General features: G+C 36.3%; 1 protein-coding gene across 1 annotated transcript in view; it reads right to left on the reverse strand.

Moving 5' to 3' along the window:
• C9H11orf65 (chromosome 9 C11orf65 homolog) overlaps window positions 1-18,184 on the reverse strand; it is a 123,196-nt gene that overhangs the window by 55,179 nt on the left and 49,833 nt on the right. The window contains 1 exon segment of the mRNA XM_067750954.1: window positions 7,918-8,010. Within this exon segment, the coding sequence (XP_067607055.1) occupies window positions 7,918-8,010 (93 nt within the window).

Below are 18,184 nucleotides of genomic sequence, written 5' to 3' on the forward strand. Positions count from 1 at the left end.
ACAGCCTGAAGGGGGTTCGTGCGCCACAGCTAGCTGGGAGGGAGTCTGGGAAAATGTCTGGACCTGCCGAAGAGGCAATAAACCATGGTTTTGGGGTGCACAAGGAGAGAGGATTCAGATCACTACCTAAATGAGCTTCAGAGAGAGGCGCAAGTGTGGCTATCAGTGTGGATGCCAGAGACGGGCATGAAATGCTAAGGCTGCTGCTGTAGCCACAAAGAAGCCTGTGTGCAAGCACAGATCACTATCCACATCTTCCCCTCCTGGGAGCCTGTGCAGCCTGCCACTGCCAGGGTCCTGTGATCCAGGGACAACTTCCCCAGAAGAACACAGAGCATACCTCATGCTGTTGCAAAGTCATGCCAGCCTTTGCCACCGCAGGCTTGTCCTGCATTCCATACCCCTCCCTCCCCCAGGCCTGAGTGAGCCAGGGCCCCCTAATCAGACCTTCCTTTAACCCCATCCTGTCTGGGTGGGAAACAGACACCCTCAGGCGACCTACATGCAGACGCAGGACCAAATCCAAAGCTGAACCCCAGGATCTGTGTGAACAAAGAAGAGAAATGGAAATTTCTCACAGCAGCCTCAGGACCTGCAGATTAAATCTCCACAATCAGCTTGATGTACCCTGCATCTGTAGAATGCCTGAAGAGATAACAAATCATCCCAAAATTGAGGTGGTGGACTTTGGGAGCAACTGTAAACTTAGGGTTTACTTTCTGCACCTAATTTGTTTCTGGTTTTATGTTTATCTTAGTTTAGTATTTAGAGCTTATTATTATTGGTAGATTTGTTTATTGATTTGATTGCTCTCTTCTTTATATATATATATATGTATATATATTTTTCCTTTTCTCTTTTTTGTGAGTGTCTATGTGTGTGCTTCTTTGTTATATTGTCTGTATAGCTTTGCTTTTACCATTTGTCCTAGGCTTCTGTCAGGTTTTTTTTTTTGGTAGTTTTAGCACTTGTTATCATTGGTGGATTTGTTTTTTGGTTTGGTTGCTCTCTTCTTTCTTTCTTTCCTTCTTTTATTTTTATTACTTATTTTTTATTTTTAATAATTTTTTATTTTATAAAAATAAAATTAATAAAAATAAATAAATTTATTTTTATTCATCTTTTTCTTTCTTTGTTTCTTTCTTTCTTTCTTCCTTTCTTGTTTGCTTGCTTCTTGCTTTCTTGCTTTTTCCTCCCTTTACTTCTGAGCCGTGTGGCTGACAGAGTCTTGGTGCTCCAGCTGGGTGTCAGGCATGAGTCTCTGAGGTGGGAGAGGCGAGTTCAGGACATTGGTCCACCAGAGATCTCCCAGCCCCATGTAATATCAAACGGCCAACCACCCCTACCCCTCGCCGAGATCTCCATCCCAGCGCTAAGACCCAGCTCCACTCAATGACCAGCAAGCTACAGTGCTGGACAATGTATGCCAAAAAACTAGCAAGACAAGAACAGAGTCCCACCCATTAGCAGAGAGGCTGTCTAAAATCATAAGTTTATAGACACTCCAAAACACACCACCATATGTGGTCCTCCCCACCAAAAAGACAAGATACAGCCTCATCCACCAGAACACAGCCACTACTCCCCTCCACCAGGAAGCCTACACAACCCACTGAAACAAACTTAGCCACTGGGGGCAGACACCAAAAACAACAGGGACTATGAACCTGCAGCCTGCAAAAAGAAGACCCCAAACACAGTAAGATAAGCAAAATAAGAAGAAATAGAAAAACACAGCAGATGAAGGAACAAAATAAAAACCCACCAGACCAAACAAATGAAGAGGAAATAGGCAGTCTACCTGAAAAATAATTCAGAGTAATGATAGTAAAGATGACCCAAAATCTTGCAAATAGAATGGAGAAAATACAAGAAACATTTAACAAGGACCTAGAAGAACTAAAGGGCAAACAAACAATGATGAACAACAAAATAAATGAAATTAAAAATTCTCAAGAAGGAATCAATAGCAGAATAACTGAGGCAGAAGAACAGATAAGTGACATGGAAGAAAAAAGAGTGGAAATAACTACCATAGAGCAGAATAAAGAAAAAAGAATGAAAAGAACTGAGGACAGTCTCAGAGACCTCTCAGACAACATTAAATGCACCAACATTTGAATTATAGGGGTCCCAGAAGAAGAAGAGGAAAAGAAAGGGAATGAGAAAATATTTGAAGAGATTATAGTTGAAAACTTCCCTAATATAGGAAAGGAAATAGTTAATCAAGTCCAGGAAGCACAGAGAGTCTTATACAGGATAAATCCAAGGAGAAACATGCCAAGACACATATTAATCAACCTATCAAAAATTAAATGCAAAGAAAAATTATTAACAGCAGCAAGGGAAAAGCAACAAATATCATACAAGGGAATCCCCATAAGGTTAACAGCTGATCTTTCAGCAGAAACTCTGCTGAAATCCAGAAGGGAAAGGCAGCACATATTTAAAGTGATGAAAGAGGAAGAACTACAACCAAGATTACTCTGCCCAGCAAGGACCTCATTCAGATTCGAAGGAGAAAATAAAACCTTCACAGACAAGCAAAAACTAAGAGGATTCAGCACCACAAAACCAGCTTTAGAACAAATGCTAAAGGAACTTCTCTCAGCAGGAAACACAAGATAAGGAAAAGACCTACAATAACAAACCCAAAACAATTAAGAAAATGGTAATAGATAATCAATAATTGGTAATAGATATCAATAGATATCTATTAGATATAATAAATAATCAAAATGGTAATAGATAATCAATGGTAATACATATCAATAATTACCTTAAATGTAAATGGATTAAATGCTCCAACCAAAAGACATAGACTAGCTGAATGGATACAAAAACAAGACCCATATATATGCTGTCTAGAAGAGACCCACTTCAGACCTAGGGACACATACAGAATGAAAGTAAGGGGATGGAAAAAGATTTCCATGCAAATGGAAATCAGAAGAAAGATGGAGTAGCAATTTTCATATCAGACAAAATAGACTTTAAAATAAAGACTATTACAAGAGACAAAGAAGGACACTACATAATGATTAAGGGATCAATCCAAGAAGAAGATATAACAATGGTAAATATTTATGCACCCATCATAGGAGCACTTCAATACATAAGGCAAATGCTAACAGCCATAAAAGGGGAAATCAACAGTAATACAATCATAGTAGGGGACTTTAACACTCCACTTTCACCAATGGACAGATCATCTAAAATGAAAATAAATAAGAAACACATGCTTTAAATGATACTTTAAACACAATGGACTTAATTAATATTTATAGGACATTCCATCCAAAAACAACAGATTACACTTTCTTCTCAAGTGTTCATGGAACATTCTCCAGGATAGATCATATCTTGGGTCACAGATCAAGCCTTGGTGAATTTAAGAAAATTGAAATCGTATCTTTCCTGATCACAATACTATAAGACTGGATATCAATTACAGGAAAAAATCTGTTAAAAAATACAAACACATGGAGGCTAAACAATACACTACTAAATAGACAGGAGATCACTGAAGAAAAAGAGGAAATCAAAAAATACCTAGAAACAAATGACAATGAAAACATGATGACCCAAAACCTATGGGATGTAGCAAAAGCAGTTTTAAGAGGGAAGTTTATAGCAATACAATCCTACATCAAGAAATAAGAAACATCTCAAACAACCTAACCTTACACTCAAAGCAATTAGAGAAAGAAGAACAAAAAACCCCCAAAGTTAGCAGAAGGAAAGAAATCATAAAGGTCAGATCAGTAATAAATGAAAAAGAAATGAAGAAAACAATAGCAAAGATCAATAAAACTAAAAGCTTGTTCTTTGAGAAGATAAACAAAATTGATAAATGATTAGCCAGACTCATCAAGAAAAAAAGGGAGAAGACTGAAATCAATAGAATTAGAAATGAAAAAGGAGAAGTAACAACTGACATTGCAGAAATACAAAGGATCATGAGAGATTACTACAAGCAACTGTATGCCAATAAATTGGACAACATGGAAGAAATGGACAAATTCTTAGAAAAGCACAACCTTCCGAGACTGAAGCAGGAAGAAATAGAAAATATAAACAGACCAATCACAAGCACTGAAATTGAAACTGTGATTAAAAATCTTCCAACACACAAAAGCCCAGGACCAGATGGCTTCACAGGGGAATTCTATCAAACATTTATTGAACAGCTAACACCTATTATTCTCAAACTCTTCCAAGATATACCAAAGGGAGGAACACTCCCAAACTCATTCTATGAGGCCATCATCACCCTGATACCAAAGGCATACAAAGATGTTACAAAAAAAAAGAAAACTACAGGCCAATATCACTGGTGAACAAAATGCAAATGTCCTCAACAAAATACTAGCAAACAGAATCCAGAAGCACATTAAAAGGATCATACACTGTGATCAAGTTGGGTTTATCCCAGGAGTGCAAGAATTCTTCAATTACACAAATCAATCAGTGTGATACTCAATATTAACAAATTGAATGATAAAAAACCATATGATCATCTCAATAGATGCAGAAAAAGCTTTTGACAAAATTCAACACCCATTTATGATAAAAACCCTCCATAAAGTTGGCATAGAGGGAACTTACCTCAACATAATAAAGGCCATATATGACAAACCCACAGCCAACATCGTCCTCAAAGGTGAAAAACTGAAACCATTCCCACTAAGATCAGGAACAAGACAAGGTTGCCCACTCTCACCACTCTTATTCAGCATAGTTTTGGAATTTTTAGCCTCAGCAATCAGAGAAGAAAAAGAAATAAAAGGAAACCAAATCAGAAAAGAAGAAGTAAAACTGTCACTGTTTGCAGATGACATGATACTATACATAGAGAATCCTAAAAATGCTCCCAGAAAACTACTAGAGCTAATCAATGAATTTGGAAAGGTAGTAGGATACAAAATTAATGCACAGAAATCTCTTGCATTGCTAAACACTAATGATGAAAAATCTGAAAGAGAAATTAAGGAAACACTCACATTTACCATTGCAACAAAAAGAATAAAATACCTAGCAATAAACCTACCAAAGGAGACAAAAGATCTGTATGCAGAAAAATATAAGACACTGATGAGGAAATTAAAGATGATACAAACAGATGGAGAGATATACCATGTTCTTTGATTGGAAGAATCAACACTGTGAAAATGACTCTACTACACAAAGCAATCTACAGATTCAGTACAATCCCTATGAAACTACCAATGGCACATTTTACAGAACCAGAACAAAAATTTCACAATTTGTATGGAAACACAAAAGACCCAGAACAGCCAAAGCAATCTTGAGAAAGAAAAACACAGCTGGAAGAATCAGGCTCCTGGACTTCAGACTATACTTCAAAGCTACAGTCATGCAGAAAATATGGTACTGGCACAAAAACAGGAATATAGATCAATGGAACAGGATAGAAAGCCCAAGGATAAACACACACACATATGGTCACCTTATTTTTGATAAAGGAGGCAAGAATATACAATGGAGAAAAGACAGCCTCTTCAATAAGTGGTGCTGGGAAAACTGGACAGCTACGTGTAAAAGAATGAAATTAGAACACTCCCTAACACCATACACAAAAATAAACTCAAAATGGATTAAAGACCTAAATGTAAGGCCAGACACTATAAAACTCTTAGAGGAAAACATAGGCAGAACACTCTATGACATAAATCACTGCAAGATCGTTTTAACCCACCTCCTAGAGAAATGGAAATAAAAACAAAAATAAACAAATGGGACCTAATGAAACTTAAAAGCTTTTGCATGGCAAAGGAAACCATAAACAAGATGAAAAGACAACCCTCAGAATGGGAGAAAATATTTGCAAATGAAGCAATTGACAAAGGATTAATCTCCAAAATTTACAAGCAGCTCATGCAGCTCAATATCAAAAAAACAAACAACCGAATCCAGATGGGCAGAAGACCTAAACAGACATTTCTCCAAAGAAGATATAGATTGCCAACAAACACATGAAAGGATGCTCAGCATCACTAATCATTAGAGAAATGCAAATCAAAACTACAATGAGGTATCACTTCACACAAGTCAGTATGGCCATCATCAAAAAATCTACAAACAATAGATGCTGGAGAGGGTGTGGAGAAAAGGGTACCCTCTTGCACTGTTGGTGGGAATGTAAATTGATACAGCCACTATGGAAAACAGTATGGAGGTTCCTTATAAAACTAAAAATAGAACTACCATATGATCCAGCAATCGCAGTATTGGGCATATACCCTGAGAAAACCATAATTCAAAAAGAGTTATGTACCACAATGTTCATTGCAGATCTATTTACAGTAGCCAGGACATGGAAGCAACCTAAGTGTCCATCGACAGATGAATGGTTAAAGAGGATGTGACGCTTATATACAATGGAATATTACTCAGCTATAAAAAGAAACGAAATTGCATTATTTGTAGTGAGGTGGATGGACCTAGAGACTGTGATACAGAGTGAAGTAAGTCAGAAAGAGAAAAACAAATACAGTATGCTAACACATATATATGGAATATAAAAAAAAGGTTCTGAAGAACTAGGGGCAGGACAGGAATAAAGACGCAGACGTAGAGAATAGACTTGAGGACATGGGGAGATGTAAGTGTATGTTGGGACGAAGTGAGAGAGTGGCATGGTCATATATACACTATCTAATGTAAAATAGATAGCTAGTGGGAAGCAGCCGCATAGCACAGGGAGATCAGTTTGGTGCTTTGTGTCCACCTAGAGGGGTGGCATAGGGAGGGTGGGAGGGAGACGCAAGAGGGAGGAGGTATGGGAATATATTTATATCTATAGCTGATTCACTGTTATACAGCAGAAACTAACACACCATTGTAAAGCAATTATACTCCAATAAAAATATGTTAAAAAAAAAGAGAGAGAGATCTAGGAGTGAAGGCTTTTGGGGCTAGGAAAATATGCCTAAATTCGTGGACAGAGAGGGTCCTGAGTCCTTGTCTGCAACTCCCTTCATTGACTGTAATGCAATGACTCTGTACCAAGTCTAGTGTGAGGTGAGGATAGCTTTCCCTTGTGAGTCCTGTCAGGTAAAGGCTTTGTAATTGCCTGTGGTCAGGCCTGAAAAATCACATATAGAATTTTAATCAGAAGCACAACTCCTCAAAAAGATGCTCAACTTCATTAGTAATCAGAGAAGTGCAAATTAAAAACTGACAATATTAAGTGTTGCTGAGGATGTAGAGCACCAAGAATTCCCAAAGGTTGCTGACAGTGAATATAAATTAATACAATAACTTTGGAAAATAGTTTGGCATATCCTTCCATCCAGCAATTCTGATTCTAGGTTGAATAGAAACCAAAAGAAATTTGTGGACCTGTTAACCAGGAGGCATGAGTAAGAATAGTTCCAAAAGCAGCCTTTATAATAGCCACAAACTAGAAAATGTCCAAATGTCAATCTATTGTAGAATGAATAAATAGCAGTATATTCATAAAATGGAATACTACCAACATTTTTATGAAATGAATGAAGTTTACGTTCACAAACAATGTTGAATGAACAAAGCTAGATACAAAAGTATACTATAGGATTCTATTTATATATAGCTTTAAAACAGAAAACTAAAGTATAGTGGTAGGATTCAAAATAGGGTTTACCTTTTGGAAGAAGAGAGTCGGCAGTGATTTGCAGGGCACCCAAAGGTAATGGTTTGAAGTATGAAAACGTTGATCTGGTTGAATGTTACACAGGGGTTTGCTTGTGATGATTCAGTTGTTATAAATTTATGTTTTATGAACTTTCTATATGTGTGTAATAGTTTAATTTAAAAAGTTAAAAAAAAGAAATACAAGCACATTGAATTTATAAAGTAGCCACACATTTTTAAGGGGGGAAAATATATTGTATCAATAAATAATGTCCTTACCTCTTTAGGATTAATGTATTTCAGTATCTGACGTGGCTCCCCTTGTCTTCTTATATTAATCAAACGTTTAAAGTGTTGGAATACAGCGACATTCTAAAGGTTCAAACACATAAGATTTTATGGTCAAAACTGGGTTTTCTACCTCTAATTAGCTTTCTGCCTAATTAGGGCAAAATGAGTAAAAATCATAAAATAGATTTTACATATGTAAACTAGATTTTAGAAATATTATCCAATCAAGGTTTGCTTTGTTAAGTCAGGCAATATTGGTATTATTTTCACAAAGAGTTTTACCCTTAAATTTGTAATGGTATCACTAGCAACTATAAATAAAATATCCAAAATTTTGGTTGGGTCAATTTCGTATACTCCAGTGTAATCTAGGAGAAAGACAAAATACAGCCTAGTGGTTAAGAACACTGAGCGTGGCATAATATTGTCTGGGCTTAAGTGTTAGTAATTACTAGCTGTGTGATCCTGAACAAGTTGCTTAACCTCTATGATCAGTTTCTTATCTAAAATATGGGAATGACAGTACTATTTCATACAGCTATGGTTAGGAATAAATGAGCTAAAATTTGTAAAGCACTTAGAACAACTTCTGGCATAAAAAAGCACTCAATAAGTATTATCTATTATTGTCATTACAGAATCCTCCTCATTCCTGTGGTAATTCCACTGATTTACAAACCCTATCTACTTTTATTGTTAGTGCAAATTTAGTCAAACAACTGCAAGCAATTCTTCTATCTTGGAAAGCTATCTTTGGTAACCCTCTCCTACCTTATCCCTCCCAAAACCCTTAATAACTCTTGGTAAACATTCCCTGACCCCTCAGTTTGCTTATATTAAATCAAATCAAATAAATACAAGTCGAAGTAATCCATAATACTAATATGACAATTTGAAGTCCCATTGCAATTGCCTGTGGAAGATGGTGCAGCTCACCTCAACACGAATAATATTCTTTCTGAAAGGAAGATGTAATTTCTTAAGTAAAACCCCAAATTGAGTATCAAGAAAAATTTATGATGGTTTAAAATCTGAATAGTATCTTCTAAACTTGTAGATTATTGTATCAAACCACCCTCAAATTTAGTGACTTAAAGAAACAACTGCTTTCTGCGGGTTGACGGGGAACTTCTATTCTTGCTTGGACTCATGTATTTGGCTGTAGTCAGTTGCCAGATCAGCTGGAGATGGGTGATTTAATATGGTCTCACACACATATACTGGGTCTTCAGCTTGGATTGTTGGAACCTCTGTGATGGCTGGGCTTCTCTCTCCATACAGACTTTCAGTTTAGAGTTTCTTCACAGCATGTACATTTCAAAGTACGAGAGAGAGAGAGAGAGAGAGAGAGAGAGAGAGAGAGAGAGAGAGAGAAAGAGATGGAGAGAGGGAGGGAGAAAGAGACAGAGAGAGACAGTAGAAATTGCAAGGCTTCTCAAGGCCTTGTCTTGGAAGTCACACAGCATCACTTAGTTTGAATTCTATTGGTCAAACTCAGGACCTAGCAGGCCTCAGGAGGTCAAGTGCAAAGTGTAACCCATAGGAAGTTCCGTATATAATATACAGCCTCACTCAGGGGTAGCTCTGAAGAGAAATACTTACAGGGGACAGAACTTCAAGCAGCATACCTGTTGTATATTATGCCTGGAAGAAAAGATGGCCAGAGGTACAGATCTACAGATGGGCAATAACTGGTGGCTTTGCTGGATGGTCAGGGATTTGGAAATAACCTGGTTAGAAAGCTTTTGCGGAAGAGGTCAGACCCCTCCAAATGGGCACCAAGTGTGAAGACATTTGTGTCCCATGTCAATTCTCATCAAAGAGCAATCTCAGTAGAGAAGAATATTAATAATCAAGTAAGCAAGATGACCTATTCTTTGGAGTCAGTCAGTCTATTTCCCTAGCCACTGCTCTCCTTGCCCAATGGGCTCATGAACAAAGTGGCCATGGCAACAGGAATGGAGGAGTGGAGGTTATTCGGGCTCAGCAAAATGGATTTTTATGCACTATATCTGGCTACAACTACTGCTGAGTGCCCACTGTGCCAAAGCAGAGACCAACACTGAGCCCCTGATATGGCATCACTCCTTGAGGGAATTAGCCAGCTTCTTGTGGCACATTGATTAGTTGGAACACTTCCATTATGGAAGGGGTAACACTTGATTCTCATTGGAATTGATAATTTACACTCCTGGGTACAAAATATTTCTACAAAAACCACTATCTGTGTACCTTCAAAATGTTTTATTCACTTGTCATTATATTCTGCATAGAATTGCTTCTGATCAGAGAACTTGCTTCAGAGCAAACGCAGCACATCAATGGGCCTATGCTCATGAAATTCACTGACATTACCTTGTTCCCCATCACCCTAAAGCACTTGGCCTGGTGGAATGGCATTTTGGAGACTCAGTTACAGTTAGAGTTCCACTGACAACACTTTTCAGGCTACAGTGATGTCCTTCATGTTATAGAATATGATCTGAATCTATGCCAGCCAGCATTTATGAGTTTGAAAATTAAAGGGTGGAAATGAAAGTGGCTCCCTCTCAATATTATCTCTAATAATCCACTAGTGAAAATTTTGCTTCCTTTCCTTGTACATTTGGGTTCTGTGGATATAAAGGCCTTAGAACCCACAGGAGAAAGGCTTCCACCAAGGTACACACCAACAGTTACATTAAAACGGAAGCTGATACTGTCACCTTGCCATTTTGAGTTCCTTATGCCAGTGAACCACCACACCAAAAAAAATGAGGGGACCTTATAATTGGGAAAATAAAGAGTCTGTATAAGTCAAAGAGGGGACAGAAGAGTCAGCACCAGAGTGATGTGATGTGAGACATACTTGGTAGGTCATTGCTGGCTTTGAAAATGGAAGGAGACCATGAGCCAAGGAATGTGGGCAGCCACTAAAGGCTGGAAAAGACATGAAAACAAATTCTTCCCTAGAGCTTCCAGAAAGAATGCAGCATTGCTGACATCTTGATTTTAGCCCAGTGAGATCCATTTCAGATTTTGGCCTCCAGAATTGTATGATAATAATTTTTTGTTGTTTAAAGCTACTAAGGTTTTGGCAGTTGTTATAGCAGCAGTAGGAAATAAATATAAGTGCTTAACCTTGTATCTAGTATTTATATGACAAGATATCATAGGTGGAGTATGACTCAGCAGGAAGAGAAATAAAAATGATTGAAAGATAAATAAAATTACTTTGGGGAAGAGGATTAGTTTGTTTTAATCTATATGAGGGATAGTTGTATCACGTTAGGTGGAAGCATAATTTTAATATTGACATTATTTGGAAGTTAAATATGGTTAGAAGAAGTAAGTATGCTAGGGTAACAAGGCATGGACTCTGCTGGATTATTCTATTGTCAACTTATTCAAGCAGGACAAAAAATGAAAATGACACATAGGCACATCGAATTTAAACTGCTAAAAACAAAACATAGAGGCAATTTAAAAGCATCCAGACAATAAAAGACACATTACTTTCAGGGTTGAAAGAGTAAAACTGGTCCTTGATTTTTTTTTTAACAGAAACCATGGAATCCAGAATAGAATGGAATGTCATATTTAAGGTGCTAAGGGGGAAAAAAAAACACAGAACGTGACAACTTAGATTTCTATCATGTTGATAATATTCTTCAAAAACAAAAGTGAAATAAAGATGTTTTCAGACAAACAAAAGCTGAAAGAATTTTTCACAGGAGATCTGCTCTACGACAACTACTGTAGGGAATACCTTATGTTGCAGGAAAGTAATACCATAGGGAAACACAGAACTGTAGGGAGGAACGAAGGTCCCTGGAAGGTGTAAATATCTGGAGAAATAAAAATGAATACTGAACGTATGGACACCAAGGGGAGAATGTGGGGGGTGAGGTGGGATGAATTGGGAGATTGGGACTGACATATATACACTAATATGTATAAAACAGATAACTAATAAGAACCTGCTGTATAGCACAGGGAACTCTATTTCATTTCACTGTACAGTAGAAACTAACACAACATTGTAAAACAACTATACCCCTATTAAAAATAAATAAATAAATAAAAAATGAATACTGAAATTAAAGGAGACATAAATAAATGGAAAGACATACTGTGTTCATGGATTGGAAGACTTAATATTGGTAAGATGAAAATATTACCCAAAGTAATCTACAGATTCAGTGCAATCCCTATCAAAATTCCAATGTCACTTTTAAAAGACATATAAAAGTACATTCTAAAATTCATGTGGAATCTCAAGGGCCCCCAAATAGCCAGACACATCCTGATGTCAATACTTGCTACAAAACAGTTTGGCATTGGCATTAGGACAGACATAAGACCAATGGAATGAATAGAGAACCCCAAAATATACTCCTACATGTATAATTGACTTTGACAAGGGTGCCAAGATTATTAATGGGGAAAGGACAGTCTTTTCAACAAATGATGCTGGGAAAACTGGATATCCACATACAAAATAATGAAATTGGACATTAATGCAAAGTGGATCAAAGGCCTAAAAATGAGAGCTGCAACCTAAAACTCTTAGAAGAAAATAAAAGAGAAAAGCTTCATGACATTGAATTTGGCAATGATTTATTGGACATTACCCTGCAAGCACAGCAACTAAAGAAAAACAAGGATAGAGTGGACTATATCAAAATTTAAAACTTTTGCGTGGCAGAGGACACAGTCAAGAGGCTGAAAGGGCAATCCACAGAATGGAAGAAAATATTTGCAAAGCAGATATTCGATAAGGGGTTAATATCCAAAATATGTAAAGAACTCCCACATCACAACAATAAAAACAACAAATAACTCAATTCAAAAATGGGCAAAAGTCTCAAATACTCATTTCTCCAGAGAAATTTATGAATGGTCAATAAATACATAAAAAGATGCTCAACATCAATAGTCATAAAGGAAATCAAAATCAAAATCACAATGAGATACAACTTCACATCCATTAGGATAGCTATCATAAAAAAATAGAAAATAGGTTTTGGCAAGAGTGTAGAGAAATTGGAAACTGTGTGCATTGCTAGTGAAAATATAAAATGGTGCTGCCACAATGGAAAACATTTTGATCATTCCTCAAAAATTTAAACATAGAATTGCAATATGATTCAGTACTTCCACTTCTAGATATGAACCCGAAAGAATTGAAAGAGGTACTCAAACAGATACTTATACAACAATTTTCATAGTAGCATTATTCACAATAGCCAAAATGTGTAAACAACCCAAGATCTGTTAAAAGAGAGTGGATAAACAAAATGTAGTATATAAATGCAATGGAATATTATTCAGCCTTTAAAAGGAATGAAATTCTGATGCATGCTATAAATTAGATGAAACTTGAAAACATTATACTAAATGAAATAGCAGAGACAAAAGGACAAATGTACTTATACAAACTACCTAGAATAGACAAATTCATGGATACAGAAAGTAAAATAGAGGTTACCATGGCCTAGGGGGCAGTGGAGGATGGAGAGTTATTGTTTAGTGGATACAGGAAGTTCTGTTTGAGATTATGAAAAAGTTCTAGAAGTGGATAGTGGAAATGGCTACACAACGTTGTAAATGTAATTAATGTCACTAAACTGTACACCTAAAAGTGGTTATTATGGTAAATTTTATGTTATGTATATTTACCACAACAAAAAGTAAATACTAATTGTTTAAGGCAATAAAAATAATGTCTTCTTATATTTAAAACAAAAATGTAAGTGAAAACTGACAACAAATAGCACAAAAGGGAAAGACGATAAAGGGAGTTAACCCATTTTAAGATTCTTGCATTGTTCTGGAAAGGGTAAAAGTACTAACTTAATGTAGGCATTAATTAGTCAAGGACGCATATTGTAAACTCTAAGTTACCCCATTAAGATAATATGTAACTGTTATGGTAATCTACTGCTGTGTAGCAAACTACCCCCAAAACTTAGTGATGTAAAACAACCACCATTTTATTATGCTCACAATTATGGGTTGCAAATTATGGTAGGGCAGAGTAGGGATGTCTGGTCTCACTTCCACAGTGATTGAGACTTCATCTGAGATGGATTACAAAGCTGGGAATGGCTGGGATGACTCAAGTGGGGCCCTATGTCAGGGGCCTCAATTCTAGCTATCAGGCTTGTTTCTTGGTTCTTTTTCTGTTTTATCTGCTGGGGAAGGAATATTGAAAATGGCTTTTTCAGTTATGTATCTTGTAAGCGGGATGGAATAGCTGATAAATCTGGGGATGGCCAATCACCAATCTCTGTAGACAGCCTTTCCATTAGGCTAGCTTGGCATGGCAGTTTCAGGGTTGTTGTACCTTGTGGCTGGCTTCATCTAGAATGAGCATTCCATGACACAGACATGGACACTGCAATGTTTCTTTTTTATGGCCACACCACATGGCTTGCAGGATCTTAGTTCCCTGACCAGGGATTGAAACTGGGCCGCCTGCAATGCTTTTTTTTTTTTTTTTCTTTTTAAGCTGGGCACTGTCTTTATTTTTATTTTTTTAACATCTTTATTGGGGTATAATTGCTTTACAATGGTGTGTTAGTTTCTGCTTTATAACAAACTGAATCAGCTACATATACATATATCCCCATATCTTCTCCCTCTTTCATCTCCCTCCCACCCTCCCTATCCCACCCCCAAGTTGTCACAAAGCACCGAGCTGATCTCTCTGTGCTATGTGGCTGCTTCTTACTAGCTATCTATTTTACATTTGGTAGTACATATAAGTCCATGCCAATCTCTCACTTGGTCCCAGCTTACCCTTCCCCCTCCTCATGTCCTCAAGTCCATTCTCTACATCTGCATCTTTACTCCTGTCCTGCCCCTAGGTTCTTCAGAACCACATATATATACATACATATATATGTGTATATATGTACATATATATGTGTATATATATATATATGCATATATATATATTTTTTAGATTCCATATATATGTGTAAGCACACAGTATTTGTTTTCTGCTTTCTGACTTAGTTCACTCTGTATGACAGACTCTAGGTCCATCCACATCACTACAAATAACTCAATTTTGTTTCTTTTTATGGCTAATATTCCATTGTATATATGTGCCACATCTTCATTATCCATTCATCTGTCGATGGACACTTAGGTTGCTTCCATGTCCTGGCTATTGTAAATAGAGCTGCAGAGAACATTGTGGTACATGACTCTTTTTGAATTATGGTTTTCTCAGGGTATATGCCCAGTAGTGGGATTGCTGGGTCATACGGTAGTTCTATTTTTAGTTTTTTAAGGAACCTCCATACTGTTCTCCATATTTATCACCTAAGCTTAGAGGTCCCAGTATGTCATGTTCTATTTTATTGGTTTTAGTGGTAAAGCAAGCCTATAATAGCCTAAATAAAAGGAAGAAGATTGCCCCTAACCTCTCAACAGAAAGAGTAGCAAATAATTTATGAACATCTTAAATCAATCAAAATAACCAAAAATTAATGCAGAAGAAAATAATGATATATTAAAATCATTTAAATAATACAAAGAAATGGGAAACAGGAAAAATATATGAAAAACAGATGATAAGTAGAAAAGCAACAGCAATATGGTAGACTTAAATTAAACAAATACCATAATTATAATAAATATAAATGATCTAACCATGCTAATTAAAAGACAATGATTATTTAAGACTAACCAAAATTAGATCCAGCTCTGTATTATTTACAAAGGATGCAAAAAGTTAGAAAGTAACAGAATAAGAAAATATACCATGCAAACACTAACCAAAATTAAACTAGGGTAACTTTATCAATACAAAATAAAATAGACTTTAAGGCAAAAATTTTGGAAAATATAAGAAACAATATTTCATATTGATTAGGTTCGACTCAACAATAAGGTGTAACCATCTTGAGCTGATATGTACCTAACAACATTACTTCAAAATATGTAAAGCTAACATTAACACAATTACCAGGAGTATAAATGAATCCCCAATCATAATGGAAAACTTTAACCTACTTTTCTCAAGCACTGATAGAACAAATAGGCAAAAAATTAGTAAGTCTCCTGCTATAGACTAAATATTTCTGTCTCTCCAAAATTCATATTGAAATTCTAACCCCCAAGGTGATGGTAGGAGGAGGCTGGACCTTTGGGAGATGATTAGGTCATGAGGGTAAAGCCCTCATGAATGGGATTAGTGCCCTTATAAAAAAGGGCTCAGTCAGATGAATGGATAAAGAAGATGTGGTAAATACATACAATGGAATATTACTCAGTCATAAAAAGGAATGAAACTGGGTCATTTGTAGAGATGTGGATGGACCTAGAGACTGTCATATAGAGTGAAGTAAGTCAGAAAGAGAAAAACAAATATCATATATTAACGCATATATGTGGAATCTAGAAAAAATGGTACAGATGAACTGGTTTGCAAGCCAGAAATAGAGACACAGATGCAGAGAACAAATGTATGGACACAAAGCAGGGACAGCGGGGGGGCGGGAGTTGGTGGTGATGGGATAAATTGGGAGATTGGGATTGACATATATACACTAATTTGTATAAAGTAGGTAACTAATAAAACTAATTTAAAAGAAAAAAAAAGGGCTCAGAGAGATCACTCATCCCTTCCAACATGTGAGGACATAACAAGAACCAGGAAGCAGGTTCTCAACAGGTACCAAGTCTGCTAGTGCCTTGATTTTGGACTTCCTAGCCTCCAGAACTATAATAAATAAATTTCTGTTGTTTATAATCCACCCAGCCTATAATAGTTTGTTATGGCAGCCCGAACAGACTAAGACAGCTACAAAAGATTTGAAAAACATAATTAACTAACTTGACCTAACCGATAGAAGAATACATTTTTTTCTCAAGATCACATGGAACATTTATCAAAATAGAATTTTTCTGTACCAAGCAAGTTTTGAGTTATTAAAACCATTTAAAGTATGTTGTCTGGCTGCAGTGGAATTAAACCAGAAATCAATAATAAAAAGATAACTAGAAAATTCCTAAATATTTGGTCATTAATCAATGTGGCTCTAAATAACCCATGAGTCAAAAAATTACATTGGGGCTTCCCTGGTGGTGCAGTGGTTGAGAGTCTGCCTGCCAATGCAGGGGACACGGGTTCGTGCCCCGGTCCGGGAAGATCCCACATGCCGCGGAGCAGCTAGGCCTGAGCCTGCACGTCCAGAGCCTGTGCTCCACAACGGGAGAGGCCACAATAGTAAGAGGCCCGCATACCACAGAAAAAAAAAAAAAATTACATTGAAAATTATGAAATATTCCAAGCTGAGGTAATAATTATATGACGTATCAAAACCTGTGTGGATAAATCTAAAGAAATGCTAAGGGAGAACTTTAATAGGTCAAAATACATATACTATAAAAAGAATAAAAGTTGAAAATCTAAGATCTAATTTTCCATCCCAAGAACTTTGAAAAAGAACAGCAAATAAAAGCCCCAAAATGAAAGAAAAAACAACAAAGATAAGTTTGGAAATCAATGAAATAGAAAATAGAGTTAAAATAGAGAAAACCAACAAAGCCAAAGAACAGTTTTTTTTAAAAGATTAATAAAATTGATAAACTCCTAGAAATGCAGATGTAGAGAAATGAAGAGAAAACACTTATTAACAATACCACTACAAGTCTTACAGACATTAAAAGGATAATGAAAGGAGATTGTAAACAAATTTTGGCTAAAATAGATTTGACAATTTAAACAAAATGGACAAATTCCTTAATTTAAATCAAATCCACAACAAGATGTCACTTCAAGCCTGTTAGAATGATTATTATCAAAAAACCAAGAAATAACAAGTGCTGGCAAAGAAGTGGAGAAAAGGGAACGCTTCTGCATTGTTTGTATGAATGGAAATTGGTTCAGCCAGTATGAAAAATGGTATGGAGATTCCTCAAAAAATAAAAAGTAGAACTACCATGTGATCTAGCAACTCCACTTCTGGGTATTTGTTCGAAGAAAACAAAAACACTAATTCAAAAAGATATATGCACCCCCATGTTCATTGCAGCATTATTTTCAATAGTCAAGTATGGAAACAACCTAAGTGCTCATTGATGGATAAATGGATAAAGAAGATGTGGCATATATATACACGTACATATATGTGTATATATATATATATATAACAGAATACTATTCAGCCATAAAAAATAACAAAATCTTTCCATTTGCAACTACATGGATGGAATTTGAGAACATTATGCTGAGTGAAATAAGTCAGAGAAAGACAAA

This window comes from Pseudorca crassidens, chromosome 9 (assembly GCF_039906515.1).
Source record: "Pseudorca crassidens isolate mPseCra1 chromosome 9, mPseCra1.hap1, whole genome shotgun sequence".
Lineage (NCBI taxonomy): Eukaryota > Metazoa > Chordata > Mammalia > Artiodactyla > Delphinidae > Pseudorca > Pseudorca crassidens.